The sequence below is a fragment of the Helicoverpa zea genome, chromosome 3 (genome assembly GCF_022581195.2).
Source record: "Helicoverpa zea isolate HzStark_Cry1AcR chromosome 3, ilHelZeax1.1, whole genome shotgun sequence".
Lineage (NCBI taxonomy): Eukaryota > Metazoa > Arthropoda > Insecta > Lepidoptera > Noctuidae > Helicoverpa > Helicoverpa zea.
Genome location: NC_061454.1, coordinates 10,901,849 through 10,918,695, shown reverse-complemented (window position 1 = coordinate 10,918,695; position 16,847 = coordinate 10,901,849). Strand labels below are relative to the sequence as shown.

At 35.8% G+C, this 16,847-nt stretch overlaps 1 protein-coding gene across 1 annotated transcript in view; it reads right to left on the bottom strand.

Annotated features, from left to right (window-relative positions):
• Positions 1-16,408, bottom strand: part of LOC124645935 (clavesin-1) — a 34,745-nt gene extending 18,337 nt beyond the window's left edge. The window contains exon 1 of the mRNA XM_047185914.1: positions 16,127-16,408. Within this exon, the coding sequence (XP_047041870.1) occupies positions 16,127-16,178 (52 nt within the window). The 5' untranslated portion in view covers positions 16,179-16,408. The remainder of the gene's footprint in view (positions 1-16,126) is intronic.
• Positions 16,409-16,847: the final 439 nt, after the last annotated feature.

Below are 16,847 nucleotides of genomic sequence, written 5' to 3'. Positions count from 1 at the left end.
TTGCAATGGCGTTGCAGTTACGATAAAAATATTTTTGCTGGTTGTTTACCGTTTTAACAATTGAGGAGCATTAAAACAACATTATTATATCAATAATCAATGAATGTTATTACGTCGTCAGTTCAATCGCGACGTGTCAGGAACGCATTCTCTGAATGGCCGAACTATAACAAGGTTTTATTCTTAATTGTCTGATTCTAATTAAGTAAGTAGTGATGCGGATTTAAGAGATTGTCAATCTCCTCACAGCACATGTTTGGGCAGACGCCAACGCTATGGGTTAATGCACGATTGCACGTGGTCGCAATACGTAAACAGATAGCGTCTCCAAACAAATTAATGGGTCATTGTCTAGTCTAAAAATATTCACAGGTATATCACATATCGCTGCAATTGTTATAATAATAGGACAGCCTAAGGACGACCGCATGAAATGTCTGGATGACGTCAATTATGGACAGTGGATGGGCCTCGCTGGAGAAATTGCTGGCGTTACTGCAAACTCCGTTGAAGTCCCCGTTGAAACCCCGTGACCCTCAATGTAGGTGAAAAAGGCAAACTTACCTGGGAAACAGGGAAGTGGACAGGAAGGCAGTCTGCCGACGACGGGACACTCGAAATGCCGGCCGGCCAGCGGGACACTTTCTCTGCACTTGCTTCGTATTGTCTTTTCACGAGTCCGGGTGATCGAGGCACTAACAGACAGCACTTCTAGCGAGGCTTTTATCGGTTTTTCTTATTTTTATCGCGCGACGAGCCGCGGGCGATACCAATTCTTTGACTTTCCCAAAGAGAAGTGAAACAAAAGCGAAACCCGTCATGGCAGGAAGAAATAAAAAAGAAAGAAATGAGGATATGACCATGAAGTCTGAACATTTCCCCCCACTTGAAAGCCACATTGGTTTCACGGATAAGTCGTACGCGACGAAAGCTATGCTCGAAAGATATATGTATGTTAAACTAAAACTTAACTTCTAAGAATGAGCAATACGATATAAATTACTGACATCGATATTGCTCGAATTATATCTAACATAAATTAATGAATTGGTAAAAGGCAGACCCTGACGATAGGCCGTCGAAGCGTCTTGCCATTAGCAGCTCGGAGAGTAACAACTCTAACAATATTATCGGCACCTGGGTGCACTTGTTCTATATGAGCCGATCTCCAGAGCAAAGGTGGAAGATTTGGTTCGTTGACGATGACTAAATCGTTATCTTTTAAATTAGGCGCGATTTGAAACCATTTGTTCTTTTGTTGAAGTGTGTGAAGATAATCACGTTGCCAAGCTCGCCAAAAGACGATTTGAAGACAAGCTAAGCCATTGTATACTATAGCAGATTTATTTTTATAAAGTTCATTAACGAACTCTTTGAGACATTTATTCGCGCCTAAGAAATTTTTACGACAAGCGGTTAGAACATAATAACACATATCGCGACGAGAAGCAAATCCGATTATCCAGAAGTTATGTTGACTCAACGATCGCAATGTTTTAGGACCGCAGTGAAAATATGTTAAACGAAAATGTTCAACTATCATTCGCGATAGTGGACTTAGTTTAGATAAAAGAAGAGGGTGTAACGTAGATGTGAGTAAGTTAGCCTTATCAATGCGTCCCCCCACTCGCAACAAATCTTCCTCATCTATAAACGGTGAAATGCTTTGAAAAGATTGGTAACCTTGTTCCTTATCACGCACTGGATTACATTTTGTTGTCATATATTGACTTTGAGTGTCCAAAGTTCTCCATGACTTATTATATTCAGTGCAAGTAAGAGGAAAAGTGTCCCAATGTTGTTTGGGACGTTTAAAATTCGATATAATACGAAACCACCAGGCTAAAGTTCCTTGATGTTTCATAAAATTGGAATGTCTAGAAATTAAAGTTGTATTTACATCTTGAACTTGACGAGAATGTAAATGTTCTGTGATAACGATTTCACGATTAGCTACATGCATTTTTAGTAAATGAGGATTAGTATTAATCCAAGAGAGCGTACTACTGCTATAAGAATGAGCACGATTACTTTGAATAGGAGTTTTATCCTTTAACAGATTATACATGTGAGATAGCACACGCGCTAGAAGCAAAGCATTGCTTAGCTCGAGCCTATTCACTGTAGGAGCCACTCTAGACTTTCCTATAAATAGATGCGTTACAGTAGAATTCGTACATGTAACAGCGCATAAATACACGTAGCATTCATATTCTTTTAACGAACCGTCGCAAAATCCTACTAAGTAGATATCAATAAGATCCGGAGGTATGACTAGCCGCGGTAAGATTATACTTTTCAAACTTAATAAATTCGCGGCAGGCGAATGCCATTGTTTGGCTAAATATTGAGAAATAGCATCATCCCAAGATAAATAAGGCAAACTCGTTACTTCATAAGCAACTATGTTGAGCTCATATTCTACGAGAGCTTCGGTAGGACTGTCTCGCCATAAAGTATACTGATAGCACTTTTGTGCAGGCCTGAACTGAATCTGCCTGTAAATGTTACAAACAGGAGAAACTTCAGCAAGAAGAACAATTTTATAAAAGCCTAACTTTGTAACTAAATCGACTATATCGATTTCAAGTTTAGGTCCTTTATGAACAATATTGTTCAACGTGTAATTATTCGTAGTCCGACTACTGACGTCGAAGACTACACGCAGTCGTGTCGTAGTACTTTCTGGACGCACGGCGCAGTGATGCGGAATAAGATACTGAGCAGTAGACAAAGAATCAATAGGCTGCATATGTCCCAAGTCTTTGTACTGCTCCATGGAATCCTGATATTCCGTTTTAAACTCAGGTCGAGTACATAAACGTTTCTCTAGGTTGAGAAATCGCTTTAAAGCGTGGCGAGAAGAATCGCCAAGGGAAGGGGCATTATCCTTTAACATCAAAGGAACTAAATACCTATCCTCCGGAGTACGATAGGTACCGGATTTCTGTTCACAAACTTCGTGAACTTCGTCTTTAGGGCCGGAAATTTTACATTTCGACGGCTCCTCAGACTCCCAGAACCGTTGAACGGTATCGTCGAGCGCACTGGATAACGCGACGAGTGACGTAACGGATTGATCTGGTGTCAGAGTTGACGTGTTATGAAGAAACTGACCTGTTATCACCCAGCCGAATACACTCGATAACGCGCAAGGTAACCCGGGACCGGGAGTGTAACGAGAGCCAGTATATATCTGGTCAAAACACTCAACTCCTAATAAAAGATCGATCGGACCCGATTAATAGAAATCGCAGTCGGCGAGATCTAAGTGTGCGAAATGATCTTTGACGTACATCGGCAGCGATGACGAAGGCATCATTCCCGCAATCTTTGGTAAAACTACCAAAGAGATGTCAAACTGTGGTGACTCACTCAACCGAGGTATTATCGAACCAACAGTGTGACCCTTGATATTAACAAAATTTTGACCAAGCCCAGACACGGTTAAGTTGCATTTTCTAATCCGCAAGCCTAATCTGCGTGCGCACTCATTTGTGATCAACGAATCCATCGACCCGCTGTCGATGAGCGCACGAGCATACTGCATAGAACCATCGGAGTGAAGCAAGCGCACTACAGCAGTACCTAAGATCTTTGTACTCTTGAACGGTTCAGCTGTCGTAGATGAGCAGGTAAGCGTGGTGCTTGAACCCGCTCTCACAGTCACCTTTGAATCACCCGCCTGTGTTTCTTTACTTTGACGTTCGATATGCAGCAGTGTATTATGTCTCTCGTTACAAATGTAGCAAGACAACTTTGATTTGCAGTTAACATTATCGTGACCAGGACGCAAACAGTTAGTACACAGACGCAAATCTTTAACTAATGTTCTGCGTTGATCAACCGACATTGAATGCATCTTTCCGCAACGGTACACAGAATGACTTTCATTGCAACAAACGCATATTATCTGGTCTGACTTGGTATTATTTGAGGTAGGTTGCTTAATATTTAAGGAAATTAATGACGTTCGATTCGGACGATCATGATTTTCGACCTTATTAATCCGAACGTTAGATTTATTAAAATTAGAAGAGCAAGCTAACGCGGGTGGCTGACTTACTTCCAGAACTTTTATATAATTTTGTAAATAAGCCAGTAAGTTATTGAACGTAGGAAGTTCGTCCTTATTCTCTAACTCGAACCTTCGCCTAGTGTCAAAGTCAAGAGGTCGAGACGCAATGTAAAATAAAATAAATTCACTTAAATCGTTAATATTTAGAGCACGAAGAGCATTGACACTTTCATACAGTGTATTGGTTAACTCGGATAGATTCGATAACGATGGTTTTTGAATTGGGGATAATTTAAATAATTTCTCTAAATAAGTTGTCGCGAGAATGCGCTTGCTGTCGAACCTATCGATGAGCGCGTTATATACTACAGCGTAATTCGCTGATGTAATAGGAACGCCTTTCGTGAGCGACAACGCACTGCCGGACAAACATGGAATTAGATAATGAAATTTTTCTATATCGGATAACGAGGCGTTATTATGCACTAATGGCTCGTAACTATCTTTAAACGTCTGCCAGTTTTCAATCTGGCCATCGAATTTTGGAATTTTCAACTTAGGCAGCTTTACAGCAGCAATCGATGATTGTGTACCAGATGCTACTGCCAGTGGCGCACACGAACTAGAGTCTAGCGAATCGGCAAACTCAACGGCCGCGTAATATAACTCGTCAAACGACACCAAAACGAGATTATCAATTACGAACTTCGGATTAATTTTTAATTGTATTTTATCAATTTCTTTACAGACTTCAACATAAGTATCGCGAATTTTTTCTATTGACTTATATCTGGCCTTGAAAGTAGATATTTTTGCTTTACTTTCTTGGCAACTTTTAACTAAGTCGTAAATAATTTGCATGTTTTTGAACGCATACTCGCGTTCTTTAATCAAAGATTTCAATTCTACTTCCATCTTGCTCAGAGACTACTGAATGAAGAAAGAAAAAGTTAACTGATTGGTTTATAGTTAAAATGAAATCCTTCGAGCACAACTGTCACTACGAACTACTTATAAGAGATCACCGGCGAATGCAGCAACAATACTCTTAGGTATAAGAAGTTTTGCGAGTGGAACAGATCGAAAACTCGATAGGAAATATTATTTTGAGAAAATATTACTGAGAAATATTAGTATTTACGAGATTTTGTGAGGAATTCGGACCTCACAGGAGGCACCAAAAGAAGAATGGATGGGCCTCGCTGGAGAAATTGCTGGCGTTACTGCAAACTCCGTTGAAGTCCCCGTTGAAACCCCGTGACCCTCAATGTAGGTGAAAAAGGCAAACTTACCTGGGAAACAGGGAAGTGGACAGGAAGGCAGTCTGCCGACGACGGGACACTCGAAATGCCGGCCGGCCAGCGGGACACTTTCTCTGCACTTGCTTCGTATTGTCTTTTCACGAGTCCGGGTGATCGAGGCACTAACAGACAGCACTTCTAGCGAGGCTTTTATCGGTTTTTCTTATTTTTATCGCGCGACGAGCCGCGGGCGATACCAATTCTTTGACTTTCCCAAAGAGAAGTGAAACAAAAGCGAAACCCGTCATGGCAGGAAGAAATAAAAAAGAAAGAAATGAGGATATGACCATGAAGTCTGAACAGACAGTGATAGTTGTGAATTGCAAATCGGAGAATTAAATATGTTTATGACGTAAATGAGACATTGTAGAGAGACTCGAATATTGTGTACTATTGTTTCATTTGTTAGTTGTACATATTAATGTCGGTAATTCAGTTGTAAAGGAGCGAATAATAAACTCTGAAGTCTACTGAAGTCTGAAGTTAATGGTGCTCTGTGGATTAAACGTAAGTAATAACTATAAATAACAGTTATGTATGACACATAGATTATTTAGGTCAACTGACGCGAAAAATACTCGACTTAATTATACTGCAAATATTATAATAATATAACAAACAAAAGAGGATGCCATTTATCTATGTATTTACGAACAGATAAGAATAGTTGACTAGTATAGTGAATGTGTAATGCTCCTGCACTTTGACCGACTACAGATCATGTTTAATTAGTCATTAGTTAGAATTCTACCGCAGTCCCTTATTGCAGCAGATGGCTCAATGAATTATTAACTCTGGATACATTCCATGGTGAATAAATTACTGACTCTAAAGGCATTTAAAAATTCCACACGATTGCTTTATAAAGGTAACTTATGTTAGGGTAGGTTTTTCACAGTTTTGATAGGACATTTTTTTTTCTATTAATTCTAGCTTATGTTTGTGCTTCAAGATCAATGATTTAGACAGACTTCACGCCGTCTGGCAAATTCCACTCCTCCTTGGAATATTAGAACTATATAGTTGCTGTACTTTTTTGTGGCAGGATGTAATTTGAAAGGCGATAAAGAAGTGAGCAGCTAAAACAATTGGCTTACAATAAATATGAGAAGTCCAAAGAATTAATGAACGGTATATTAAAGCCTAATAAGTCGAGATAGTTATGCAAGGACTTGTATTAATGTTGTTTTCTCGCAACCGATTACCGTAACCTTTACTTTCGGATTGCTTATGGTCGGCCATTTGAAGGTCTCGGTCGTAAGCTTGATGCATTTACGTAATGTATAAATCTTGATGGAAAAATAGTGTTTACTAATAAAGTATACAAAGTTGGGTTTCTAGATTATAATAAGTAACTATTTAAGGTAGTACCTATTTTTTGTTAGACTGAAAAACTATACCAGACTGGTTTCGATGAGTTACTACGATTAACATAATAAAATCGGTAATAAACCTTATTTAAGTACAAGAGCATTTTATGTCTTTGTTTGAAGTTGTATAACATAATTAATTAATAAAATTAAAGGTAATTTAAATGCAAATGATTTTTAGACTATTTTAGAATTAATAACCTAGGTAGTCTTAGATCCTGTCTATAGTTTCATTACGTAAGCTAGTTTTTTGCTTCATTCATAAATAAACAGACAATGCACATCGCTTCTGGTTTTTTTTTCTTTTTTTATCTCGTCTACTGACCGTGATTTATAAATGGAACGTGATGATACGATTGCAACCTAATCTCTGTTGCAGCTGATCGAAGTAATATGAGCACGAAGATAAGACGTACATGATAAAAGGTTTCTTCACTTTGTAAACAGCACGAAGTGCATGTTAATAATACGCATTTCTTATCGCTGTTTTAGGATAACATCAATTGTTTTGATATTCATAGATTAATTGTATCTACTATCTTCGTATTGGTGATGAGGAATTTAACATTGGAAAGTTTTCTGGAAACCTCTGTTGCAGCAATTTTTTACAGATACGTTTCATACAAAATTAATATAAATGTTTAATTACTATGATTACAACATAAAATTCTTCAAGCTACACTGTCAATGTTCTCCTTTGCCAATAACCTCCTTAATTTCAGGTTCCTTGAGCAATCCGAACACGACGGAACCATTTATGGTTCTACGATTTATTTTTTGAATGAAATATTTAAAATCCATATAAAAATAACAGCCCATTTTCTTGATTCTCAGTTCAAAAACTATTTTACAAAAATGGCGGGTCCACAATTTTTCTCTTCCTATTCACGCATACGTAGATTCCGTCCAGTTATTGTTGTCCAAACGAGTTTTTTTAATTTTTATTATGTAATAAGAATTAATTAATTGTCATTAATGAGGCATCTTGTTTAATTATTTCTTACTCAGATACCATCTTTGTAATAAGGTAGGCAAATTGGCTTACTGCCATGAGGCCATGCCGATGCCTCGAGTGGTCTCACTCAAGAGTTTGTAGGTACATTCTTAGCAAGTATCGTATAAGCAGGCATACCTTCATGAATATGTGCGGTATTTCCCAAGGGAATTCTGATTTGCGTAACGGGAGATAATTTTGTGATGATGTGCTGTATAGGATAAATTATTCTGAATACTTAGGTATGTATATACACCGATCGTAAGTGCTGGTGATAGATATTGTAAACTAAGTAATTTCAATAAGAATAATACCTTGCAGTTTCCTGTCCATACCCAACACATGTAAGATTTTAATATCAGGATTTAGGTTTCTTTTTATGAAATGATAAAAAAAAACAAATTTTCGAATTTACTTATAAGAAAAAGTATCGTCATAGTAACACCTTTGGAGGAAAACACAAATCTTAGAAAAGTTTTGGAAAGTTTGAAAAGTTTCAAAGACTTCGTTTTGGTTACAACTTTTGTTTGATTCCAAAAATTAATTATATTGAAAGGAAAATGTTAGAACATTGTTTATTTTAATTAAAAAAATACTCGAGTTTAGACGGCACAGATTGTGGTTACGTATTTCCTCAAAACCCACTTTCTTATCTAAGTAGAGTATTTTTTATAAATGAAATACAATATCATAAACAAATGTCGGTTTGGCTAGTTATCGTTACAATTAAATTTGTTTAGGACACAGAAACAAGAATATTCAAATCAAATCAAATCAAAATACGTTACGACCTTACAAACTAACATATTATATTATATTATACAAAATTGTTACCTACTTATTACCTATTTATGAAAAGAATGGATTATTACATTGCTGTTTTAAAGCGCTAATATCAGGAACTACTGGGCCGATTTGAAGTTTTTTTCAAAAGCAAGTAGTCCCTACGGAATTCAGGGAGATTTGCAGTAGCTAATAGGTAAATTAAAAATCCATTGCCCAATCTAGGCAGTTCTAATTTTAGATTCAGTTGTAGTAAGTACAAAATAGTCGAGCTGGTGAGGTTTATAACCTTGTATCGGTCTGCCGATATTAGTTAGTTATGTATCGATTGGTTTATTTTCGGTTTACAATCGTGCAAGCTTTTTACGTCTGGCTTCAGACAGTATTATTTACGTTATTTATACGCATCCATTTGTAAGCTTTACTATTTTATTTACTTACGAAACACATTATTTAACTTCCATCAGAAACAGATGTTTCTATTCAGATTTTCGGGTTTACATACTAACGTTTACTGAACAACAAATGTGAAGAGTGTAGCTCTTATTCGAACCTTCTTATTCCATAGAATATTCACATGAAAATACCTATATTTGTTTAATTGACAAATATTAAGCCTATTAATAAAGTATGTGATCAGTTGGTCAGCTCGGTATGACAATATCATCAACCCAACCAATCATAATTGCGATTACAAAATGAGGTCGAATGTGGTCACTTGGAAATGGCGACTGTTATTGATATCAGCTATGTATAATGTAACGATGATGTTCCCAATAAATGATCTTTTATATATTCACTAGGTCAATGTTCCTAGCTATATCGGGCTGAAATTGGTAAATATTTATAAAATAGAACTGCGACTTTTTATTACGATCAATTTGTTTTCTACAGTAGCTATAAATTATTATTGAAAACTTAGGCCAATACCTAAAAGGATGATAACTAAGTTAATATGCAATTGAGTTTAACCACCTGAATTTATAGAACTTATGAAATAAAATGTCATCTTTAATTTATATTAATTTCATTAACATCTTAAGTTATATCAAGGCGATACAAGTGCATTCATATTTATTAAATTGCCCATATCTAGATGTTATGTCATGATTGCGTATAAATAGGTTTCAGGGTAAGTGTACCCTAGTGCAGGCAGTTTGTTCACTTGCCATTTGCAAGCCGGTTTTAAACCTGTCTCAGTGGCAAAACTCTTGATAAAAGGGATTGAGGTCTAAGTTAAGGATAGTAAAGTATATCAACTGTTATTTAATTCATAGTTAGTATCTTCTGCTAATTTGTCAAAGCATTAATAAAATTAATCGGATAATCATTCTAATTTTCAAAAGAGGTAATTCGTAAAATAAGGTTTTAGTCGCTCATGCACTACGCACTGGCTGGATGATGATTAAAAACCCGATGACGCCATTAAAAAAACTAACGAAGAAAATTAAAAATAAATATTAAATGGCATCTTAAAGTTTCTGGTGAAAAATGGCCAGTAAAAAGTCGAGCAATCAGGCATCAAAGAAGGTTGGAACTCAATCAATTAATTTGGAATTTATTATTTAAAAATGAACGTGTCTTTTTTATTTGAAAATCTTTTATTGAAAAAAATAAATAATAGTGTTCTAAATTGAAATATAAAAACAACAATTTGTCAGTATTAGAAAAAAAATCATGTTTATTGAAAAACATAAATTAACAATAAGTGTGAAATCAAAGTGCTGTGATTTGCTGTATTTTATGGACTTTATATAGAACTTTTCGTGTTTATAAAATATTCTGTGGGTGAGAAGTATAAGTTGTTATTTTTGTGAGTCCGTGCCAGCCCAGCCGAAGAAGACTAGCCTCAAGAGCAGGCATCCATTAGAGCAATTAATTACAATAATGTAAGTTAAGGTAGGTAACTTATTCTATCTATTCAGTATTACTTGATATTATGATTAACACATTTAATTAAGTTTATACTAAAATAATTCTTCTGACACTACATCTACCTTAAATTACCCTACTGCATGTACGTTAATGACTTGGTCATATAGTTGCAATTTGTTCTAGATTGGTTGACAAAACTTCATGTCATTGCTTGGTCAATAAGCAAAGATGGAGTTATTACATACTCAATTATGGTGTTACTGTATCTATTGGCTGCTGTGATTGCACATTATAAAGTTATTGACGACGCGACCGTAATTACATCGACGTTGATAATATTTTTCACACGGTTAATGCAAAATGTTGACTGAAATTCTCAATACAATATCTAATTATAGCTTTGCAGTGTACTGTATTCATACTTAAACTTGAACTGTTTGCAAAAACTACAGGGGCCCGATTCTCCTAATTTTACTTAAGCAACATACGATTCACGTTCGACTCGATTCGACTGATATCCAATCCCGACTCGATTACGATTGAAACGTATGTGGCATTCCGCAATTTTTTCTTTGAAATAAACGTTTTTATCCTTTTCTGTCATTCAATAATGAATCATTTTGTCTGCAAATGATTTATGATTGCAAAATGATTGTACAGCAAACTACCGTATTGACCAAAATCACCAAAATAGCAGACCAATCGCACACCAATCAAATGTCAATCGAATACGATTGGTCTTTTATTAGTAGCAGAATGCCTGATATGGTTAAAACTGCTATTGCGATCATATTGCGATTCGATTTCTATTCGATTTTGACATTATTAACTTAGGAGAATCGGGCCCCAGGACGCAAAATCAAAGTTAAAATGTTTTTATTTCAAACAGGCCTTTTACACTCTTATAAAAGTCACAGTATTAGCATGGTTCCAAAAAGTTGATCTCATGGGAAAGCCAGCCCAGCAAGAAACTCCACTGAGAAAACTCAATGTGAAAATCACACTTTTTATCGACGGGTCTTTGTTCGACACGTGCCTAAATAAACGCTTAGTAACGAGCATGATAATCACTAAAGATTGGTACTAATTAAAGGAGAGATCACGGCTGATTACCTGTATTGTGTACTCAGGTAACAATGTTCCATTCGATAAACCCCTTAAATAAGCTTCAGATAACGATTGGCCGCTCAGCGTGAAAATTTTCAAGGGTAAAATAATTTCTGAATTTACTCAACGTTCGCTTCAGTGAAGGCCTGTTTCTAGGCAAAATATTTTTATATTAATAGTATTCTGTTAACTGCCTAAAGTGACTAATAATAAACACTCTAAAAGTCACATTTTGTAGGCAATTCCTATTAACTATTATAGAACCGTGATGTGCAACAACAATGATAAATTAGACAATGGAGTACAAAATTTATATTTAAATCTTCCCTATTTTCGTTCATTAATTGCTACACAATACCTCACTATTGAAATCCAGAGGGTTCTAGACGCCTACAGTTTGCAATAACTAGGCCCAATTTTAGTAGACAAAGGAGTATTTAAATGAAGCCGCTAAATACAAATTGGACACTTAGAAACGACCTTGCTTTATTTGCTTGTAGGACGTAGTCTGACGTGCTATCGAAATTTTTTACGTATTAGTGTTTTAGGAAGTTTAAAAAGTTGTAGCTAAGTAATTTCATTGAATTATTGTACGGTTTTTTTCTTTAAATACTTTTAAAGTTCAATGATTTTTGTCATGCTGTAATCAAAGACCAAAATGCTTAGATTCTATCATGCACTGATATAATTATTTGAAATACTAAATCGTACTCTTAATTACAATTTCTTACTTCCCATTTCAAACTTTGGAAATAAAGTCTACTTTTACCAACTTTTTGCGGTGTATCTGTTAATTCATTGATGGCATTACCAGTGTACCACGACCACACGACCTTAACATTTTACAGTTTGTTACGCTTTCTTATTTTATGGTTAAATTATGAGTGATATTCTTGTAACGCAATGATAGAATGCTGATAGTAAGTGTTTTTATTATTTTTTTGCTATAATTATCATTGCTTATGCTTATTATGGTGTGACCCAAGTAGCACAAAACTGTTGCTTAAGAGCTTTAGAGCCAATCCGATTATTACTAAAGGTGCCAAGCTTAAACGCCAGAGCGTGCTCTACAGACCTTATGCAGCAGCTTTGCAGCCAAAGGGGCACAACTTTTTGCAGTCTAAAGTTCCATTAGAACTTCATAGTAGAGGCATAAAAGCGATACAGGAGCGGCAACTAATAATTAACACCATACTAAAGCTCTTATGGCGATGATTGAATGAATGACAAATTTAGCTGAATGACGAAAACTTCACTGATCGTTCATCTTGTCTCTCATTTATAAAATATATTTGTTGTTCCTGAGTCAGACATTACTGAATACAAATAAATATTAAGTGAAGGTAAGTGTTTTTGAGCTATATTTTGTATTATATGGTAAGTAGCTACAAACGCAGATCAGTTTATCGTGAATATAGTTGATATTGTTGAAGTATTTTTAACGCGCCTCAATAATTACCTCAGAATATCGTCAAATATATAAATTATTATTATATAAATATTTTTGTATCACATACCTACACGATATTGAAATTACATACTGGACTACATTCGTTTTTAGTAAGTTGCTTGTTCGATATTTAGATACATTTTACTACAAATGCGATAAAAACCTATTAATTTCTCGATTACTAATAAATTATTATCTTGTAAACATGGCGTCCATTGAAAGCAGCTTTAAGTTGCAACTTCAACCTTAAAAACTCCTCTCTGCGCGTCATAGCGCTAAGTTTCACTCTTCTGAAGGTCCGAGTAATATCTGTACCACTATTGCAGTTCAAGTCTGCACTGTGATACTGCAGATATCAAACCACACTATATATTAATGGCTACTTGTTTAGAGATCCGTAGAAGTCGTTGGAAACTCTATAATACGATGATATATTACTCTTAATTGTTTAACACTTCATTACTATGTGTTACCTTGTTTTCAGAGTACCGTTCAAAATAATTCAAACTTATAATGCACAACAAAATAAACAAGAACTTTGCATCTGTCCATCTAAATGGGAAAAACGGAGTGTTTCACTATACTTGAGAGTAAATAAATAGAGCTACTGAATTTTTTTATATTCTTGAATAAATACATATTTTCTGTTATAAGTTTTTTTTTTACTTCAAAACAAACATTATTTTTCCTCTGTAACTGATTCGTTATCAGTAATTGAGAAAACAAAATCTACGGGACCCTTGCTTGTGTTTGTGAATAAAATAACGGAATGTATCCAAATGAGCAGGCAATGTCTATTAACCTCCTGCTTCTATTGTGGAGCCTTAATGTGGCTATAAGTAGAACAGAGGTTCAAATTCCTACTTAAGCCTGCACAAAAGAACAAATCACTTCTGCAATGGAACCTTTAGTGGCAGAAAAGTGATAAATGTATCTTTTATACGGTTCCGTTAAAAAGTTTACAATTAGAGTCTTTATGCAGTTCTAACGCGTACATCAGCGGCAATAGAAACTTTTTAGCAGCTTTAACCTTTAACATAATTGTTTGAACTCTCTTTTAAAGATGTAGGATGCAAATGGGTTGTAGAATGATCTCTTGTAAAACCTAGAGTGACATTTGGTTCAGTTTCTGCTGCCTTAAGTGATATTTACAGCTATGAGCAGCTACGGAAGCAATAGTAGAACTTAAAGTTACTTTCGGAACCCCTAAAGCACTACTGTACAGCTAACAGTTGCAAAATAGGCTGCTATTTCCACCAGTGTGCTAGTTGGGGAGTGTTTACGACCTCACAAGAGTAGTCATAGAATCAGAGTAGATGCTAGGTTAAGCTGACTTACATGCATGACTGTTGTTTCATGAACTTTGCACATAGAAATGATGCCCTATGTCTCCATATCAAATCACATTAAAGTACCGTTACAAATATGCATGTGCAGAGTGCAACAGTCATACTTCCTCAATTTAATATGCATTAGTTTTTACGTCACTGGCAGCTGCAGGTTAACACACCATTCATACATTGGAATATTGTATTTACATTCATGTTTGATCATTATGCTATGTACTTAAATAATGTTTAACGCAGTTAAACTATGTTTGTTTATAAATTATATTTTCTATCTATGAATCAAAGTGGAATTATGTGGAGAGGAAAATTTTATTTTACCAATAGGTAATGGTAACTCATGGAAAAATAACGAAAATATATGATCATGTATGTTGGAGAAAAGTTAGGAAACATAGATGTTAAATAGAAGTTAGTTCTAAATCTTGGTCTAGACAACTGATGATGACCAACGCTATCAAAGTAAAGCCATGTTCTTCATCATTATCAACTGTTCGTGATTCACGCATAAACATTTTCTATGACTAAAAACTCGTACATTTTTATTTTTTATTTAAATTTACAGCTTGGATTTTTATTGGTTCTGCCTATGTAGTTGAATTTATGCGTATACAGTTTTTAGTCAATAGAACCTTTATGCAAGACTGGCGACCGTGAAAGAGTTTTTATTCACGTCTTTTAAACTGACTTGTAGATTCGTAGTTTACATTTATGGAGTTGGATTGGTGCCCATTTCGAGAGAATAGAGGCCAACATTTATTGATTCCTTTATAAAGAAACGCCGTGAAACAAGCGTGTATTTCACTCCTCTTTATCCCACGCTTATGACTAAAAGTTCAAGGTTAAAATAAATAAAAATTATACTCAAGAGATCAGTTTTACTTCCTAAATAATTTATCAGTGTAGCTTCTAGCTAAGTATCTGTATGAAGTAAACACAATTAAGATGTATATTGTATGTAAATATGTTAGACGACAGTATGGGTGTTTAATTATTCTCCCGACAGTCTCATCAAGGGCGGAATTAACTTATTCAGCACTCGATTAAACGCGCATGAATTTGCCTTGGGCGAACAAAACCAAAGCCTTCGAGTGAGACACATTGTCCGTATTAAGAAACATTTATAGGCCTGCTTGCATATGTTTATATTTTCGTAAGATGGTTACATATCAGATTAATAAGTTCTTGTAACTTGGCCGGTTGGTGGCGCAAGTTCCAATCGCGAGATGGACTCCGTTTTTGAGTTGCTACATGGATGGTTCACACTTGTTTTGCAATTCAGAAAATACATTTTAAAAAATCCAATATCGATTCTGTGATGCTGAGCTACCGAATTCTAACATTACATACAACCTAAACATGTGTTGGTTCGTGAACATTAGAATAAAATATTCTTCTATATGTACATCTGATTAATCTGTTTCTGACGCCTTCCTCAATACACAACAATGAATCGAATTGATCTGTATGATTCACGCGACAATGGAGTCACTGTCATTGGCCTGTCCGGTTGTTACGCTTGTACAACTTATAACTCGATCGTATGCCTAAAATCAGCTGGATTTGTTTTCCTTGTTGTTTGGATAAGACACGTGACGGTATCTGTCAGTTGTTGATGTTTCGCTCTGTTGGTTGCTTTGTGAAATTGTACTAAAGTTGAATGATAAATTAGGCTGTCAAGATAAGATTAAGTGTTTACAACTTATATTACAAAAGCTTACACTGTATGCTCTGACATACATGGGATTGACCCAGTTTCAGTTGTTTGAGATCATTTTTCATTGCACTCATTGAATGGTACTGAGAAAAGCGTTGTAAAAGCTAAAGGTAACTTAAGACACATTATTAATTAGATACATAAACTTAAGGTTAAAGTACTCACTCTCTGGCGTAACGTCCCGAAGCACGATCCTGGTTTCTGCTTGTGCCGGCATGGTTACCACAACTTGGAGAGCTTAGCGATCGATTTGTACGTTGACCCTAACGTTAGCACAGACCGGTCCTTGACACGCTTACAGTACAATGTGTTATATCGTGTGATTAGAACTGAATTAGAAAAAGGTTTTATGTCATGTTTTTATTAAGGAGAGAGGGTGTGATGTCGTGAATGCGAGCGTCGTCGGACAAAGCTCGCAGAGGACTGAGGACTGACAGTAGAATGCCGCAGATGTCGGCGCGCGCCTGTATTTCTCCGCGTTCCTATATTATCGCGAGTAGTACTCACAATCACAACATCGCAACGCACACACGCTGCCGCTGTGTTGTTGTTACATTAAGTTGAGCTTGACTCGCTTGTTATACTTTGCGTCATGCAAGAAAGTGTTGCGCTGAAACTATCTAAGGCAATCCCTGGGTGTTCCAAGTCGTTAATATTTTGCCATATGGTTTCACCACTACCTAAAGAAGACTGAGATTTATGCCAACATAAGAAAGATGATTTTGTTCCTAGAGAAACTCTGATCGATCGGTGATCAATAGCACGAGCGTAATTAGTCATTGTGTAGGTAGCTCTGTCCGACGTACCTATGAATGAATCATGTTTGTTTATATTTGATTGTAAGTAGGTGTACATAAACACAAAGCAGTTTAAAATAAATTAGAAT